At 42.2% G+C, this 20,149-nt stretch overlaps 1 protein-coding gene across 1 annotated transcript; it reads right to left on the reverse strand.

Annotated features, from left to right (window-relative positions):
- Positions 1-232: 232 nt before the first annotated feature.
- mthfd1b (methylenetetrahydrofolate dehydrogenase (NADP+ dependent) 1b) lies at positions 233-20,017 on the reverse strand. Its single transcript, XM_021574488.3, has 28 exons — positions 19,748-20,017; positions 15,292-15,376; positions 14,865-14,924; positions 14,506-14,559; positions 14,207-14,343; positions 12,169-12,269; positions 11,926-12,062; positions 11,567-11,678; positions 11,226-11,353; positions 10,297-10,394; positions 9,879-10,052; positions 9,569-9,705; positions 9,402-9,448; positions 9,191-9,298; positions 8,989-9,063; positions 8,785-8,887; positions 8,393-8,469; positions 8,159-8,299; positions 7,973-8,041; positions 7,389-7,500; positions 7,147-7,286; positions 5,777-5,818; positions 1,937-2,037; positions 1,671-1,848; positions 1,182-1,289; positions 815-967; positions 550-662; positions 233-417 (listed from the first exon to the last, which is right to left on the reverse strand). Exons 1-27 carry the CDS (start codon positions 19,783-19,785, stop codon positions 573-575), a joined length of 2,805 nt encoding a protein of 934 aa, XP_021430163.1. The 5' UTR covers positions 19,786-20,017; the 3' UTR covers positions 233-417; positions 550-572.
- Positions 20,018-20,149: the final 132 nt, after the last annotated feature.

Consider the following 20,149-nt stretch of genomic DNA (forward strand, 5'->3'; position numbering starts at 1 on the left):
AGTTTGCAGGGTGGGCCCAATGGCTCAGTGGACACGAGAGGGCAATGACGTGGTGTACATATGTGACAGTACACATTTTTCAGGGACAGCTTTTGTCTCATGAGTGCTACTTTCAGAGCTACTGGCAAAAAAGTATACAAAAAGGTACCGGATAATCTTTTTAAATGAATGTAAACAGGCAATTTCCCCCCATCTAGAATTTAATACAGAATAATATCAGGAGGACAAACCGTTTCTTAATTAAGTTTCTTTATTTTACCCTTCAGTGACCATGGGCAGAGAAAATGTACTATTGACAGACGTCAGCGACAGTGAAAAATACAGGACATTATTGACAAGGGAGAGAAGAGCTTCCAGTTACTACTCCATCACATTTCATTAGGGCTTGTTTTGGGGGCTGCAGACCACAGATCACCTCTGTTAATGGAAAGATAAAGATAGCACAACAGAGAGAAAAATAACAAGAATCATTACAGACATCAACCATATCTGTATGCTTGTATGGGTTGTTGCATAATTTGTATAGCTGTAATGTAGCGGATTCCTTACCGTTAAAAAGGGTGGAGCCCCTCTTAGAAGAGTCCGTTGACCTGCTCAGTCTCAGGGTCTAGGTCAATGTCATAGAAACAGGGCCTTGTGGGCAGCCCTGGAATTGTGGGCATCTAGGATGGGGCCAAAAAAATGAATAAACTGTACTAGTACTTTGTGTCCTCTGATCAAGAGATTGATTTGACTCTTCATTGATTCAGTTGATTTTCTGTTGAGCTCATGGATATTTTAAATATAGTTATTCTCCAGGCCAGTGCTTTCTTACCGTGCCAACAAGAGGGTAGAGGAACCCAGCACCCACACTGGCACGGATGTCTCTGATGGGCAGGACGAAACCTGTGGGCACGCCCTTCTTATCCGCCTCGTGGGACAGGGACAGGTGGGTCTTTGCCATGCAGATGGGCAGATTCCCAAAGCCCTGAACAAAACAAATATGGCGTTCATTGAAAGGAGAGTAAAACCTCAAATAGAGATGTGAACCCTCCAGACTGTTTTCTTGAACCTTCAAGGTAAAGGTTGAAAATGTGCTCCAGAAATCAATGAGTAGTGTGCTACAAACAAATAGGTTTTATACAAAACATGTAAACAAAGAACCGTCTCCATTAAACGCCTTGGTCTCACAGCTATTGTACCTGTTTGGTGTAGAGCTCCACCTTGTGCTGGGCATCTGGCAGCAGCTCTATGTCATCAGCCCCATAGATCTTCTGAGCAATGATCCGGATCTTATCCGCAATGGGCAGCTACAAGCGATTCAGACAGACAAAAATACACATTCGTACAACATAGGAGTACCATAGAACTGGTTCAGGTCATCTACACTGGTTCTCCAACATGTTTAAATGTAATGCACGCATTTGCAACAGTACCAACAGTACATGAGGAGAAAGATTAAGTTATACTATTCTGGGAAATCACTTGATGTATAAATATTATGATCAAAACAGTCATCTAGGTCTCAGAAGTAAATCAGTGATTTATTTTATCTACAGACATGACTGATGAGATGAATGGAAGAAAAATTATTGATTTCATCAATTGATTTCCTGAGCAGGATGAAATCAATGTATCCATGTAATATAGTGAAAAACAAGGTCTTTGACTGAGGCCGACGCTCGCTTTACCTCGACATCATAGAGGAACTTGAAGTCACTGGGGGCCTCAGAAGCCCTCTGCACAGCCTGTCCCAGGGCCACGGCACCAGCACCCCCTTCAGCCCAGTGAGAGCAGCGCACCGCATCAAAGGCCCCTACCTCCTTGGCCAGGGTGCAGATCAGGTCCAGCTCTGATTCAGTGTCCGTCCTACAGTCAGGGAGACACAGGTCAGAGGTCAAAACACTGGACAAGAGGGGTAAAATAGTTTCAGATGCTCACCATGACTAGGACTTACTTGAAAGCGTTGACGGCCACCACCACTGGCACTCCAAAGTGCCTGGCATTCTCCACTTGTTTCCTCATGTTACTGCAGCCCTTCTCCAGCAGCTCAAGGTTCTACACAGAAACACACAAGTTTTTTTTATTTTTTATATACAGCTATTATATAATGTACAGTCGGGCTTTGTAGAGACACCCGAGAGGGAGTTAAGTGGAGCTATTTTCTACTCACATCAATGATCACAGGTAGCCAGTAGGTATTGGGCAATGGTCCATGTAAAATCAAGGTAGCATGTGAACTGGACCTAATTGCACTGCATAATGGATGAACTAATTGCATCAGATGAGAATTGTGTCACAAGACACAAAGCAAATACCACACACACGCTCTTGATGCCTTCTAATGAAGTCTTACGACTAGGGTGCTTACGGTGACTGTCTTACAGCCACATGATAATGGTCCATTCTAAATCAAAACAAATTTCACAAACTAAATAACGTATGTAAAGACAAGCTTAAATCAAGAATAGTGTGATAGGCTAATATTTTCACCCATCATAAGGAAAACAGCACATGCTTTTTTTCTCCTCCTACTTTTTCAAATCATAGTCGCACACCTCATATAGCCTAGCCCATTGACCTATGTTTCGGTAAGGTTGATATCACAACTAAAGTAATCAAAAAAACTTCTTAAAATGAAGCACATTAATCCGCTTTACAACGGGTGTAGAGCCTAACTGACATACATGCGTGAGTTTCAAGTTTGGGGAAGTTCATTTTCACTATAAAAAAGCACCTTAATAATAAAAGCATTACATGCATAATTGCATTTGTGGTCACATTTGAGAATGGTGTTTTCCTGCTAATGGAACATTCCCACAACCGACTGCAGTGTGTGCATTGCTGCACTTATGTGAATAAATAACCAAATAGTTCAACATTTTAGGCTAAACCTGCTCATCTATTGAGTCAGGCTCATTGCTTAAAACAGGTTTTTTGATGCTAGTGGTTGTATTAATTCGAGATCTATCACATCCCACAACTGCCCTAAAATATGTTTGGAATATTTATTTTTAAATCGCACAGAATAAGTCAACTTTTGTACTATGGAGGATAGTAGATTGACATACAGTGCCTTGCGAAAGTATTCGGCCCCCTTGAACTTTGCGACCTTTTGCCACATTTCAGGCTTCAAACATAAAGATATAAAACTGTATTTTTTGTGAAGAATCAACAACAAGTGGGACACAATCATGAAGTGGAACGAGATTTATTGGATATTTCAAACTCTTAACAAATCAAAAACTGAAAAATTGGGCGTGCAAAATTATTCAGCCCCCTTAAGTTAATACTTTGTAGCGCCACCTTTTGCTGCGATTACAGCTGTAAGTTGCTTGGGGTATGTCTCTATCAGTTTTGCACATCGAGAGACTGAAATGTTTTCCCATTCCTCCTTGCAAAACAGCTCGAGCTCAGTGAGGTTGGATGGAGAGCATTTGTGAACAGCAGTTTTCAGTTCTTTCCACAGATTCTCGATTGGATTCAGGTCTGGACTTTGACTTGGCCATTCTAACACCTGGATATGTTTATTTTTGAACCATTCCATTGTAGATTTTGCTTTATGTTTTGGATCATTGTCTTGTTGGAAGACAAATCTCCGTCCCAGTCTCAGGTCTTTTGCAGACTCCATCAGGTTTTCTTCCAGAATGGTCCTGTATTTGGCTCCATCCATCTTCCCATCAATTTTAACCATCTTCCCTGACCCTGTTGAAGAAAAGCAGGCCCAAACCATGATGCTGCCACCAACCACCATGTTTGACAGTGGGGATAGGGTGTTCAAGGTGATGAGCTGTGTTGCTTTTACGCCAAACATAACATTTTGCATTGTTGCCAAAAAGTTCAATTTTGGTTTCATCTGACCAGAGCACCTTCTTCCACATGTTTGGTGTGTCTCCCAGGTGGCTTGTGGCAAACTTTAAACGACACTTTTTATGGATATCTTTAAGACATGGCTTTCTTCTTGCCACTCTTCCATAAAGGCCAGATTTGTGCAATATACGACTGATTGTTGTCCTATGGACAGAGTCTCCCACCTCAGCTGTAGATCTCTGCAGTTCATCCAGAGTGATCATGGGCCTCTTGGCTGCATCTCTGATCAGTCTTCTCCTTGTATGAGCTGAAAGTTTAGAGTGACGGCCAGGTCTTGGTAGATTTGCAGTGGTCTGATACTCCTTCCATTTCAATATTATCGCTTGCACAGTGCTCATTGGGATGTTTAAAGCTTGGGAAATATTTTTGTATCCAAATCCGGCTTTAAACTTCTTCACAACAGTATCTCGGACCTGCCTGGTGTGTTCCTTGTTCTTCATGATGCTCTCTGCGCTTTTGACGGACCTCTGAGACTATCACAGTGCAGGTGCATTTATACGGAGACTTGATTACACACAGGTGGATTGTATTTATCATCATTAGTCATTTAGGTCAACATTGGGTCATTCAGAGATCATCACTGAACTTCTGGAGAGAGTTTGCTGCACTGAAAGTAAAGGGGCTGAATAATTTTGCACGCCCAATTTTTCAGTTTTTGATTTGTTAAAAAAGTTTGAAATATCCAATAAATGTCGTTCCACTTCATGATTGTGTCCCACTTGTTGTTGATTCTTCACAAAAAAATAAAGTTGTATATCTTTATGTTTGAAGCCTGAAATGTGGCAAAAGGTCGCAAAGTTCAAGGGGGCCGAATACTTTCGCAAGGCACTGTAGTAGGCTAGGGCTTTTGCTGTTCGTTAGGCCTACTCATCTTGTTGGCTGCCGAAAAGTAAATGTGGACAGTTCTTCCAAAATGCTCCTCGGAATTGAATAAGGACATGCGCAGTTGCATCCCGGATGTGTCTGTCTTCACTTGTAGCCTGTGAGAAAGGCCTGATCATGTGAATGAGAGCTATGTGAGTGAAAGGTGCTTCGGCATACAGCTGGGAGAATGGAAATATTATATTCAGCCCAAACGCACAATGGCCACAAAAGGAATGGATTTTTTTAGGGGGCATTACGGCCACACAAAGGGGATGCAGCCTGGAAATTCGAGGCATTATCAAGTGCTTGTCAAATTGTGAATGAGAGACTGATGAAGTGTGAACAGCCTACGCAAAAAAAACAAAGCAGAGCTCATGCCTTTCATGCAACTTTTTTCAAATCATTAGTTGCATCATGCAGCCTAAGAATTAATTAAAAATCTAGCCCATAACTGAAGTTACATAAATAACTCTAAATTAAGCATGTTCCTTTATTAACCACTCAACACAGAATTGCCTCATGTGCGCACTCCCTCAAATTGTTCAGAGAAAATATCCTTCCTATTTTATTCAGCTATGTTCAATTGTATTCCGATTACTATAAATAATGGCATTGAATTCTAAGCCAATCTTGTCTGCTAAATGAACTAGCGTAGCCCTCAGAATTATGGCATAGCCAGATCACAGCCTAACATAAGATCAACCTATGCTGTACTGTTCCTCTGGTGTAGGCTATATTACATGGATTTATTATACTTTTTAAAATTGAGATGTTCCAAAAGATCTGCATCAGTGGCTTGTAGGTTATGCATGGAGGCCAGCAGATGCTAAACGTGTTTATGTTAATTAACGGTCAATTACTATGACCGGCTGACAATTTCATGACCACCACAGCTCTACTTAAAACCAACTTGTGCAGAGGATGAGCAATATGCCATTAACAGAACATTATCATAAAAGGGAAGTGGTACATTTAGGATGGCTGCTCTTTCCCTGATGTGATGCGGTGTAAAAAGGTTGGGGCTGAAGTGAGAGAGTGGGGGTGAGGCGCAGAAGTGTCTTACCTCTTCCACATATTCTTTGGGCAGGGCCATCCCAGCAGTAACCTGCATCAAAGGAGAAAGATCAGTCAAAAAGCTATCAAATTACTAACCTAGAACAAACAATAAGGGACCGTATCCCTATTCCCTGTCCAAGGACATGAAACATACTAGTGTTTGTGGGGATAGAGCTAAAGCAGCAGAATGACAGGTCTTCCTGTGTGACCGCCAAGCAGGAAATGGAATTACATTCTCAACAGTGCACCTGCATTGATTGAAGCGGGATAGGACATTCTATAGGAGAGAATATATACACTACCAATCAAAAGTTTAGGGTCACTTAGAAATGTCCTTGTTTTTGAAATAAAAGCAAACAACATCAAATTGATCAGAAATACAGTGTAGACATTGTTAATGTTGCAAATGACTATTGTAGCTGGAAACGGCAGATTTTTAATAAATATCTACATAGGCGTACAGAGGCCCATTATCAGCAACCCCCACTCCTGTGTTCCAATGGTTCCAATTTTATAATTTTAGAGGGCTAATCGATCATTAGAAAACCCTTTTGCAATGATGTTAGCACAGCTGAAAACTGTTGTTCTGATTAAAGAAGCAATACAACTGGCCTTCTTTAGACTAGTTGAGTATCTGGAGCATCAGCATTTGTGGGTTCGATTACAGGCTCAAAATGGGCAGAAACAAGGACCTTTCTTCTGAAACTCAAAAGTCAATTTTTGTTCTGAGAAATGAAGGCTATGCCATGAGAGAAATTGCCAAGAAACTGAAGATCTCGTACAACGGTGTACTACTCCCTTCACAGAACAGCACAAACTGGCTCTAACAAGAATAGAAAGAGGAGTGGGAGGCCCGGTGCACAACTGAGCAAGAGGACAAGTACATTAGAGTGTCTAGTTTGAGAAACGGACACCTCACAAGTCCTCAACTGGCAGCTTCATTGAATAGTACACACAAAACACCAGACTCAACGTCAACAGTGAAGAGGCGACTCCGGGATGCTGGCCTTCTATGCAAAATTTAATATTTCCAGCTACAATAGTCATTTACAACATTTACACTGTATTTCTGATCAATTTGATGTTATTTTAAATAAAACATTTAAAAAGTGTTTTTCTTTAAAAAAACAAGGACATTTAAGTGACCCCAAACTTTTGAACGGTATATATGACATTAATATGTGAACATTCTCTAGGTTGTTCTGATGATTATAATTGACTACACTGAGCAACCGCTACTCTTCTTTTGAGGGGGCAAACCTGCCCTTTAATAGTTTTTTTCTGAAGCAGTCTTTCTGAAAGCTGCCCATTGGCACCACCATTAGAACAAGGATAGAAAGATTTCAAAGACCCCCATTAAACTGTGCAGTCACTCACCGTTGGCCCACCTCCATGCATCTTCAGGGCACGGACGGTGGCCACCAGCACCACCACGTGAGGCCGCAGGCCGGAGTAGCGGCATTTGATGTTGAAGAATTTCTCCATGCCGATGTCAGCGCCGAACCCAGCCTCAGTCACTGTCCCATGAGAGAAACAACCAACACGCACATTACAAGAGGTGTTCATCATTTTTTTTGTTTCTTGCCAAGGGAGAGGCTGTGTGTTTCAGCTCCACTTACCCACAAATCCCTCCGGGCCGACCAGCTTCAGGGCTATCTTATCAGCCAGGACGGAGGAGTTGCCGTGGGCGATGTTGGCGAAAGGTCCGGCGTGGACGAACACGGGGGTTCCCTGTAGAGAAACTCCTCTCAATCATCCAGCAGCAGAACACACACTCAGCCAGTGGCAATGTCCCCACTCTGACTCACAGAAGTCAAGTCTACCACATCAAACACAGAATCACATATCTGCAGTCAACAAACTTAGCTAAGCAAGTTCTAGGCTTTGGAATATCTGTTGATATGATACAAATAGATTAGCTACTTTGTACCCAATCCTGCCCTCAGAACTTCTCAAAGAGAAACAGGGGATTAGTAACTAAACTAAAAACAGCCACAAGCACACGCTATCTGTCTTCTCCAGACTGTGTCATCACTGCTCTGTGAGAACATAGGATGCTTCACATCCACACTACCCTAACCAATTAAATAATCTGAAACCCATTTTCCCACATGGCTTTGCTTCCCTCTCCTCTCCTCCAGTTGCCAGGCCAGTACAGTTCCACCCTGAGGAGCTCCCTCCCTCCCCTCTCTGTCCCGCCCACCTCCAGAGTCTGCATCAAGTTGGGCTTGATGGCATCCCTCATCAGCACAGTCAGGGCTCCACTCACACCCTGCACACAGAGGGAACAATGAAATGGTGAGAATCTTTTAAGGAACAAGCACTCATCACAAACCTCAACTGTCTATGTGTTGGTTGACAGTGTGAGGGGGAGACTAGGGCCAATTACCAGGTCCTCTGTGGTGATGGGCTGCCCACTGCGGCTGGTTGCCACCACCATTTTGGCCAGGCGCTGGCGCATGTCCTTCAGGCTGCTGGTGAGAGCCAGCACGGCCATGATCTCACTGGCCACTGTGATGCTGAACTGAGCCTGGGGGAGGAGGACAGAACTAGAGTCAACAGCAGTATCAGTGGGCGACTAACTAATGAAAGAAAAGCATGTGTACTATGAACTTTTACATACCTCCCTAGTGTGTCCCTTCTCAGTTGGCGATTGGCCAATGGTGATCTTCCTCAGGAAACGATCATTGGTGTCTAACACTGAAATGACACAAAGACCCATTAAAACACTGTTCTACATCTCAACACTGACATGTCATAGTATAGCAGGGATCTCCAACCCAGTTTCTGGAGAGCTACCCTCCTGTACGTTTTCACTCCAACCCCAGTTGTAACTAACCTGGTTCAGCTTATCAACCAGCTAATTATTACAATCAGGTGTGCTAGATTAGGGTAGGAGTGAAAACATACAGGACTGTAGCTCTCCAGGACCAGGGTTCGAGAGCCCTGTAGTATAGTATACATTATACACAACAGTCAGGCCACTCAGGGTACATATCCAGTAGTCTTCAGTACCTCTGTGCCAGGTGATGGAGTCAGGGTCCATGTCTAGTCGGGCAAAGCGGGTTATCTCCTCCTCGGTCAGAGTGGTGGGGTCAGTCTTCTCAATGCCCAGTCTCTACAGGGATCACATACAGAGACAATAGTAGAGAAATTCCCTCCCTAAGACAGTCAAGATAATAATGGCATTGTCATCCACGGATACAATTGAGTTTGTACCTTTAGTCTGTTTATCTGGATGGGGGAGAATGTCCTCTGACCTCCACTAAGAGGGACCAGACGGTTATATAAAGCCTGTGGGAGTGGGAATGAGTGAGAAAGATAAGAAATGGACCAACACACACATTAATCAAACATGGAATACCACCTTGTGCAGTGCAATCTTTCTCAAGAACAGATGTCAGCAACCGAGAGGGTTCACCTTGTCTGTTTGGGTGGCTTCATGGAACAGACGGGCGTCTATGGCGGCCGCCACCAGGTTGTTGGCAGCTGTGATGGCGTGGATATCTCCCGTGAGGTGGAGGTTGAACTGAAATCATAATTAAACCATATAGTCAAATATAGCTTTATACCGAAACCCCTTCCTGAATGATCAATGTCTGGAACAGAATGGAAATCATTCAGTGCTGTACCTCCTCCATGGGAATTACTTGAGAATATCCACCTCCAGCAGCACCTCCTGTAGATAGAACATTCCAGGCATTTAGCATTGATAACAACTGAGCATTGATAAAGCCTTATATTTTCCCACAAAAGGCATCCAACCAGTCAGTAAAGGGCAGCATCACTCAGTGCTCACCTTTGATTCCGAAGGTGGGGCCTTGGGAGGGCTGGCGGACACAGGCGAAGACATTGAGCTTCATGTGAGCCCCCAGAGCCTGGACCAGTCCTATGGTGGTGGTGCTCTTTCCCTCTCCCAGTGGGGTGGGGGTGATTCTAGAGGTACAGACAACATTAACACTGGTGTGAAACATTTCCGAGAGCATAATAGATAATCAATCTTGATAAATGAAGAGTTCTGTACCAGGCCACTGTAGTCGAAAAGGAGCACATTTTCCATGTTACATCTACAACACAACAAGAACACAAGTTTATTGTACAGAGCATACCCAGTGACCACCACGTATTTCCCATCAGGCTGTGCCCGCAGGCGACTGATGATGTCCAGCTGCACCTTGGCCTTGGTCTTCCCATAGAGCTCCAACTCGTCCGACAGCAGCCCCACCTCCATGGCCAGTCGGTCGATGGGCTTGGGCACGCAGGAACGCGAGATCACAATGTCACTGAGGGCCACAGTCAGGTCACACATTTATTCAGCAGCAACAGCAGACAGGAAATGTCATGCAAGTCCCTGAGGACCAAATTTAGGGCTTTCAAACATGAAGTAGAGAACCAAAATTAGACTAGAGCACATACTTTAGTGGAAGGTTGAAAAAAGTACGAAAAGTATGAAAAATTACTAAACGACTAGAAAATAAAGTGATTCCACATCAGAGGGAAAGTTATGCAGAGGATGAGGGGACAAACCTTGGCACAGGCTTCTGCAGGATGAGCTTGGTGTAGGTGATGCTCCACTTGCCTGGCTGGTGAGACTCCAGGAAGCGCTTGGCACTTAGCACTGTGTTCTGGAGATGAAGAGAAACAACAAAGCACACAGCCAATGAAAAGCTCAGTTTACACATTTAGATTGTATTTATTATGGATCCCAATTAGCTGCTGCCTCCATCCTGGGGTCCAGCAAAAAATATGGCAGCTATATACATTACACAGAAAACTTTACAACACATTAAGTGTGCGCCCTCAGGCCACTACTCTACAACACCAAATCCATGTACACATGTGAGTATAGTGCGCATGTGTGTATAGATTGGAATTTGTACCAAACTCGAAACACAATTCGCTTCTATGGTTATGCCTTATAGACAAAAGCCATTCATTCTCACTGAATGTGCTCTGTGCAACTGTGGATTGCACAGTGCCATAAAAGTGAATAAAACATTGCTTTCCATATATTATGTTGTTAGAATTCCATTACCTCAGAGGATTACCAGACAGAAACAAATGAGTGTCTGAAATAACACCTCATCTACTACAAAATTCTCCACATTCAGTTTAACAGAGTCTGTCTTTGCCATGATGTCATGCTGCGTAAACAGTTGAGCGAATGGCATTGATGAAGTCACAGGACAGGGAGCTGCTCCATCACAAATAAATACCACTTTTCCCCTGAAATGTGAATTTCTCACAGGATGAATTTTGGAGGCGGTGTGGTTTGTGTGATTACTAGTAGGGATGCCACTGCCTTTGTGGTGGAGGTGGATCGGTAAGCTACACTCACGTGATGAGTAACCTTGCCTAAGATCTGAGGACTCATTTTCCTAAGCCTTAGCTTGCTGGGCTAACTTATAAGGTATACAGACAACCGCCGTGTTCAATACCCAGTTGTTCCCAACTACCTGCATGAGCATGGCCACAGTCATGGGCCCCACTCCTCCTGGTACTGGAGTGATGAAGCCAGCCTGCTCCTTAACAGAGGAGTAGTGCACATCCCCCACCACACGCTTCCCACTGGGCCGCGTCTCATCTGAGGAGCACAGAAAGGAACCATGCCGTCAACACAAGCACCCCTAAATGTTACCTACAATGCCCCTAAATGTTACCCATGAAGAGAAGTACCAGCTCGATGGAGAACCGATGATTCACTCCATGTTTATCTCACATTTATTCTAAAAAAATCTTTAAAAAAAAGAAAAGAGTACTTGTCAAAATGGAATCCAATGGAGGGGACCATACTAACCTGGGATGTGATTAATGCCGCAGTCGATGACCACCGCTCCCTTCTTCACCCAATCCCCCTTCACCATCTCTGCTTTCCCAATCCCAACCACCAAGATGTCTGCTCTGCCCACCTGGAAAGAGAGGGGACTGGATGGATCTCCTCACTATACTAGTTTGTTTCGTGGCACAAGTCTGTCAATCTAATAAACAGTAGTGCTCCGGTATGTGGGATCTGTATGTGACATGTCATCTACCTGTATACATCATCATGATGAGTTGCCTGTAGTACATGTTTATATGGATAGCAATGGCCTGTATATATGGTTAAGTGTTTTCATGTTCTGAGTGAGCATGTGACATATCCTGGGCTTGGGTTACCTCAGCAGCGAGGTCAGCAGTCTTTGAGTGGCAGGTTGTCACGGTAGCGTGGTTCCACAGCAGTAGGTCATGCATGGGCGCGCCCACAATCTTACTGCGGCCAATCACCACAGCTCTCTTCCCGGCCACAGAAACACCTGCACAGATGCACTGCAGTGTCAATCATTAAATTAAGCACTTCTACATATGAAGTAATTCAGCTCATTAGCATTGGCTCATAACTAGTTTCTCTGCTGTACCCACCAGTCTGTCTGATGAGCTCCATGCAGCCGTTAGGAGTACAGGGGATGAAACAGTCACCCAAGTCCCCCCGGGACAGCTTCCCAGCATTTATACAGGTCAGACTAGGAACACACACACACACACACAGTGCAATCCGTTTTGTCACCAAAGCCCCATATACTACCCACCATTGCGACCTGTACGCTCTCGTTGGCTGGCCCTCGCTTCATACTCGTCGCCAAACCCACTGGCTCCATGTCATCTACAAGACCCTGCTAGGTAAAGTCCCCCCTTATCTCAGCTCGCTGGTCACCATTGAATCTCCCACCAGCATGCACACGCTCCAGCAGGTATATCTCTCTAGTCACCCCCAAAACCAATTCTTTCTTTGGCCGCCTCTCCTTCCAGTTCTCTGCTGCCAATGACTGGAACGAACTACAAAAATCTCTGAAACTGGAAACACTTATCTCCCTCACTAGCTTTAAGCACCAACTGTCAGAGCAGCTCACAGATTACTGCACCTGTACATAGTCCACCTATAATTTAGCCCAAACAACTACCTCTTTCCCTACTGTATTTAATTTATTTATTTATTTTGCTCCTTTGCACCCCATTATTTTTATTTGTACTTTGCACATTCTCCCATTGCAAATCTACCATTCCAGTGTTTTACTTGCTATATTGTATTTACTTTGCCACCATGGCCTTTTTGCCTTTACCTCCCTTATCTCACCTAATTTGCTCACATCGTATATAGACTTGTTTATACTGTATTATTGACTGTATGTTTGTTTTACTCCATGTGTAACTCTGTGTCGTTGTATGTGTCGAACTGCTTTGCTTTATCTTGGCCAGGTCGCAATTGTAAATGAGAACTTGTTCTCAACTTGCCTACCTGGTTAAATAAAGGTGAAAGAAATAAATAAAAACACACAGAGTACACTCATTATGAGCATCCGCCATCCAGTTTCTAACCAATAAGAGTTAGTCATACTTTCACGTATTATATACACACAAACTCTTTCTGATGGTACATTGTATTTCCTAGAAAGCCTTCTTTCGTTTCCCCTTTTCAACATTGTCTCCCTAACAAGCTACGCATGATTAAAACCCTCAGGAAGAAAAAAAAATCTGTACTCTTTTGAGATGACGACATAAATCAATGTCCTCATCGTTTGCACACTGGTTATAATTCAGGCCCTGTCTTTTTAACAGGCCCAGATAAGTGCAGTACAGAAGCTCCTTTACTGGTCTCTCAGTAAGTCCAGAGAACAATCTGAATCAATAGAGTCAATTAGAGGAGCAAGAGATTAATGGAGCTTCCTAAACACCAACACAAAAGGCCTGCATCCTCTAAACACACAGCCTGTATCAGCATCACTGTCCAATAAACACAATATAATCATGGCTTACACTACACAAATGGAACTAGAACACTTCCAGTGGCAAAAAATGGTTTCACTAACCAAATTAACATACAGTTTATGCGAGTAAAGTCATACCAGATTAAAAAAATTAATTACAACAGCTGTGATGGAAACAGGAAGTCTCGTTACAATTTTATTAATGCAGACAGTTCATTTGTTCGTTCGACATGGTGGGATCTTTTTGTGTCTGTAAAATTAATTAAGTGAGAAATGGTAGTGGAAATTCCATTATGCGCAACTATTGATATAAAAACCATCATATCGCAGTAAACTTGGAGTCAATGGACGGTATGGTGTGTGGTCCTCCCACTACGACTTGGCAAACCATGCAGTTCATTAGGCTACAGATTAAATCAATTCTGATGAACTTCACAGAGTGGTGAAAGTGCAGTGATCTTGATGCTCCTTTCCAATAAATAGCGAGGTTCTGATTGTGGGTAAATGATGATCGATGCTTGACTGTCGTTTGACAAATACAAATATTCCTGCTCTTATCCATAATAATCTCATCCCAAGTCAGCTTGGTGGAAACACCACCGGTGGGAAAACTGGCATATTTTCTTCATGCAGATTTTAGAATATTCACAAGTAAATCTGTAAACTGGTCACACAAAACACATCTCAGGGCTCACCCATCCACATCCTTCTCTGGGGCCACAACGTTGGTCACCTTCTCAGTATCTATTTTGTGGATGGAGTCCAGAGGCAGCTGAACGATGAGGCCATGGATAGCAGAGTTCTCATTCACCTCCATAATGCTGTGCAGCACCTACAGAGTGATGGGGTGTGTGAAATAGAGTGGGAGGGAAAGAAAGCTATAGAGAGAGAATGACAGACAAACAGAGTGCCAGAAAGAGGCCTGCAGAGACCACCAAGCAGAAACACTATGCAAGCTGTGAAGTTAATTAACCCCTTCAGGATCCCTCCTCACCTCATCCTCTGTGGCAGTCTTGGGGAGCCTCAGGTGTGTGGCATTAATTCCAATCTACAGTAGGCACAAGAAAAACAGAGTTTAAAGGGATACGTCGGGATTTTATCTACTTCCCCAGCATCAGATGAATTTGTTGATACCATTTTTATGGCTCTGCATCCAGTACAAAGGAATTTAGAGGTAGTTTCGCCAGCCAATGCTAACTACCGTAAGCTCAATGACTCGAAGTCTATGGCATCTGGGAAAGTAGATAAAGGGCCATTGCCAAAATCGTGAAGTATCCCTTTAAGAACTAAACAGAGAACAATTTGGAATATGTATGAAACAGGAACGATCACATCAGGCATTCTGTTATTTACCTCAGCTGCTGCCTTCAGCTTCATGCTGATGTAGAGGTTTGAATCATCTCTGTCCCCCACCTGAAAAGTGCACAGCAAAATTGAGAAATCTGTAGTCTTTGTTTGTTCCAATAATGCTTTTACAAACTAGTCAATAACCAATGTTAGACCATTAATAAATTATGTTTCATATTTTAGCTAGCGCCATATAACAGACAAAGTATACGAATGGAATTAGCCCCTCCACTCGGAGCTAGTGGTTCTGAATCTGACTGAGGCAAGATATGACCCAAGGCTATATTCTGTAATCATTTTAGCATAGAGCACAAATTTGTGACTCTCAAAATGATACAAAACCCTACCCATTTCCCATTTAAGGAAACGGGCCATGGGAAGAATCAGAATCAAGATTTGAACTAGAGCCCTTACAACATACTCTTGCACTTACCTGTAACACAACCAGACCTGGTCGAAAATTTGGGTCCTGCGTCTTCATCTGCGCCACATCCTTCTTCAGCCTCTCCCTTACCTGCCTGTGGACACAAAAGGAGCTGCGGTCAATCTCTCAGGAAGAAAGCAGGGGGACAGTTATTCAGGGTTAGAACCTGGTATGTCCTACAGGGATGTGGTGTGCCCAGAGACCTCTGAAGCCATGGACCTCCACCCTTCAACCGTCCACATGGCACCTTGGAGCATCCAATAGGTGAGGTACAGCATGACTACCAGCTGAGAGACAACTACAGGGGTATGGAGGAGAGCACCCCCAGGAATGCAATGCTGGGAAGGAGCCCTAATGGCACGTAGGTACTCAGACCACAGGCAATCTTGGATGTAGTTGGCCATTTTGGCATGGGAGAGACCGCAATGTCCTACGCAACAACTTTAGAACTCATTACTATGCATCTGCACAGTTCTTCCTGTAAATGTGTTTTGTACAATGTTCAAAGTAGTCCTTGTGCATAGAGTTCTATGGTTTGTTAAACTTTGAAATCAATGGTTTTTGTTTGGTATACATTAAAGTCTCCGCGTAATTCCGTTACCATGGAATTGCCCTACACTAAATGATGTCAACGGAAATCCTTCGGTCCACCCAAATGAGGCCACCTGGAAGGGGCATCTCAGCAGCACAGCATCTTAAGCATTTTATTGCAACTAAAACAGTTACATGAGTGAGTTAAGAGGGATTTTAGGGTCCTCAGCAACTTCTCATGGTCTGGATGCAGACCGCCACAGTAAGACCTCTTGATTCAGTCATAGATGCAACTGAAAACCACAGTGCACAGAGTTGGATGAACAGATACCAAAGCAAAATGTGTGAGATAAGGACAAAGCTTTATCAACCTATCATAGTCCCCAACAGATTGGTGTGAGGTAATACATATGTTTTTCTGTGTTTAAAACACCCTCTGGTCTTCAACAAGATCAAATAATGATGTCTTGGAAGGTAATTTAATTGACAGGGACTAAGCAATACAAAATATACAAAAAGACTAACAAGTGCTTAAACTCACTCATGACTGCAAGATTGACTTGCTTGCAGACAGGTTGAAAGTTGGTTTCTTCAACTACTATTGAGAAATCAATGATTTTGTTTGCACATTCTGCACACAATTGAGAATACCCAATAATCAAGGTAGGCCCTACAGACACATTTCAACATCAGCTACTGCTCAGAACAGTGTTTTTACCATATTGGCATTTTTAAGGAAAGTTTCTCTAGACCTTTGACCCTGAAAACAACATTGTTCAATATAAAATAAGGAGTGTCACATGTCAATGCATCATGTGAATAATATTGCCTTCAGAGAGAAACTGATGTATGTCTGGGACTAATACTTTTTACAAGTATTTTTCCACCATGGAGCCAGTACAGTTAACACCAGTTTGTATCCACCATTTTAATCAGCATTTGTTTATAGCCTAATAGTATGTTTATTACTGTGAAACATTACTATAAAATAACTTATACTGTGCTAGGCTCAACTTGTTTTATAACCAAACTGTTACAAAGCACAGGCTAACTATATAGGACCCTATGCTTTCTCTCACTCATTGATACAAAAGGCTGACACAATTAAAGCAACTAACAATTTGCTGAACCAGTGAGTCACCAACCCTCAGATCTCTGACCCTGACAATACTACGGGTTCTCTATAAATGTTGCAGATAACAGTGGTGTCAACACTAGTCTATATTGTATCAGTACAAGGGAGTTATCTAATCCTTTATTGGTCAACACTGGCCATAGAAGGCCATCAAACAAGTGTTGTACTCTGATCAAGGCCACAGTGTAGTAGTTCCTTTGCAGCTACTCTGCAACAGCCTAGTCCACAGATTACAACAGTACTGCTTTAATGTTCCCTCTGAAATTATTTAGGTAATGAACAGCACAACTGAACTGCTTAAAGAAAAGGATGTAAGTTGAAGAATATGTGGTTTTCGGTCACTCAGCTTGAAATAGGCCTAATTGACTAATGGGTAGTATGAGTTACACAGTTAGGAGGGTACTGGCAGTCGAGTCTTGTGACAAGCATGAGTTGCTGAATAAAAGTCCCTTCAGATATCAAAAGTCAGGTTGTCACCTAAAATACTCTTGATAAAACGACATAGTCAGTCAGGTGAGTATCAAGTGGAACTGGACTTAGAACTGTTCAAAACTGAACTGGGTCCGGTTTCCCAAAAGCATCTTAAGGCTAAATTTGTTCGAACCATAGGATCTTATGATGAAAATAGCCTTACGATACCTTTGGGAAACCAGGCCCTGTTGAAAACACTGCTGGGAAACAAATATGGCACGGATGAGAAACTTTGCTGTTACTTGTTCTATGTTTTTTGACATTACAAATTAATCTACCAGACAAATCAATTGAAATTAAATGTAGGTAAATCTTGGATTACATACAATTTAATAAAGCATATCAGTGTTGTTCAATCTATCCATCCACTGGAGGTCAATATTCACATGAATAAAATAATTGGTCAAAGGCCACCTTCCGTTACATAATAATGTATCAAGGTTGGGAATAATGTAGCAACCATAAAATGTAGGGCTAGGCGGTAGGTATACCATATTTTACAATATACCTGTATTGATGCACGGAATGGTTTGGGTTTTTACTTCTATAAAAGTATTTGAATGTTTGGTTTGTTAAATGTGACACGTTGTGCGCAACATCCATTTTTATAGTTTAAAATCGCTACTTTAGTCGTCGTTCTTCGTTCTCATTCTTTCTCCCTGTTGCTTTCCACAGACCTAGTCCCGCCCCCTGTCACTCAAGGAGCGCATTAGTTGTTCCTCGACCACAAGAGACTATTTCAGTTTGTATGGTTAATGCATCACATACAGCTGTGTTGATGACAACAACGCTGTTTTCACTTTGCTTCTCAATATAAATGAAGTAGCTAACAGAAAACATTCAATGTAGCCAAAGATTATAGGGTCCCCTAGGAATCACTTATCAACCCTTTGGTTCCTACTCTGTCACAATAACTCCTCCCTAACATTTTCATTAATTGTGATGTCAAATGCCATATCCAAGGTGCCCAGTATTATATTCTTACTTTAGAAAAATCATTCAATTTCCATGATTCCAACAGTTCACCCAAGTGTTTTGCTCTAAATCACTAGTCAAATTGCAATTGCATCATTTGGTTAAAAATAAATCCTAGATTGTTTGCTCATATTGTGCAGCCCTACGTGGCAGTGTGAAAATGATCTCAAATGAGTGCAGGAAATGTAGAAATCAATGAAAATGCTGAAAGATATTTTTAGTTTGAACTGATCAGTAAAAAAACTATCCAAATGGAGAAACACCCATTGAAATCCATCAGAATGTGTGTGTTGCCATCCTAAGGTCACACACTACTCTTAAAGCAAATGTAGAACTTTTATTATCAAAAACATAAAATACCGTCAAATACCATCCATATTTTTTATTTGTATACAGTGACATGATATTTTGGCCATATCACCCACCCCTAATAAAAATAGAATGAAACATTCTAGTTCATGGTACCAACTTTGCCCAGAATGTTTTCACAATATTCCAGTGAAGCTGCAAAAATGACTGCAATATTGTTTCCATCTACTTTACCTGAGACTTACCCTGCATTCATAACCAAGTGAGAAGGTGGTATTTACCACATAGAACTGGAAAATTCCACTTGAACACACCTCCAACTGGTAATTACTTGTGGGAAACTAATCTATCCAAAATGGATCACATAATTTCCAGAAGTTAAATGGAACAAAACATTATTTATATTAAAAAATATCTAATATAATGGGGTTTACAAGAATGCTGGCTGTACTTCGAGTTTATGGTTAACAGCTTGTTGGCCATTAGCCAATCAACTAGTTCAAAGCACGTGAGTGCATCCAACTGGCATTTACAACATCAGCACTGGTCATTCCACTTGGTTATGAACGCAGCATTATAGGACGACTTTCCAACTAGTAATTACCAGTTGGAGGGTCGTTCACGTCGACATCACCAAAATGGACACTGTTGCATTTAGAACTTCATGAGAATGAGATATAGAAATCTTATGTTTTTTTAGAATCTGATCCAACCTCGTTTGATGTTTGCAATATATTGGGATGAGATTCTACAGAACATCCTGAGAATAGAATGTGAGGTTGCCAAACCATGCTTGATGCACGTGGCTGTTAACGATCCAAACACTGACCCAATATCAAATACATAATCTATTTCTATGGACTGCAACAGAACGTTAGGTATGTGACGAAACCTGCCTGCTTCGAAACATGCCTGCAATGTTCCTATAGATAACGTTAACTTACACAAAATCAACATGGTGCTTTGTTATATCTGTACCATAAATGTGTGCTAGCGAGCAAATTTACAAAAACGTCCAACAGATTAGTTAAAAAATGTACTTACGCTGAAACTTCTTTTCCACTAATGATTTGTGCTGACATCGTTAGGCTAAACCAGCTCGTCCCCTAAACACAGTTAGCTAGTTATCTTCTTCCCTCTGAGTGTTGATTCTGATTACTTATGGCGGTAGAGATAGTATTGTAAGTTATATACCGTGCCAGAGTAGCTCAAATCAATAATGCTTGTAAAAAAGCCTCAATATGGCCATAAAAACTTCTGAGAATATTAGCACACGTAACTAAAGACGTAGCTAGTACTGGGTGGAGTAATCTGCATGGCTATCAAATGCTGTCAACCCGTCAGAGAACAGTCTGAGTTGAGGGCAGGAATTATTGACCAATCACGAGTCTCAAAATCATGCCAATCCAATCCAATACAACCAATAAGAAGACGTAATATGCTTTC

The sequence above is a fragment of the Oncorhynchus mykiss genome, chromosome 19 (genome assembly GCF_057628025.1).
Source record: "Oncorhynchus mykiss isolate SJ-2025 chromosome 19, ASM5762802v1, whole genome shotgun sequence".
In the NCBI taxonomy this organism is placed as follows: domain Eukaryota; kingdom Metazoa; phylum Chordata; class Actinopteri; order Salmoniformes; family Salmonidae; genus Oncorhynchus; species Oncorhynchus mykiss.

Bases quoted from the DNA above. Each gene is read 5' to 3' on its own strand.
- mthfd1b (XM_021574488.3), bottom strand. From the start codon at position 19,785: ATGTCAGCACAAATCATTAGTGGAAAAGAAGTTTCAGC. The intron at 15,377-19,747 runs GTAAGTACATTT...TTGTGTCCACAG, and splicing joins AGTGGAAAAGAAGTTTCAGC to GCAGGTAAGGGAGAGGCTGA. The intron at 8,470-8,784 runs GTACTGAAGACT...GTGTCATTTCAG, and splicing joins CTCCATCACCTGGCACAGAG to TGTTAGACACCAATGATCGT.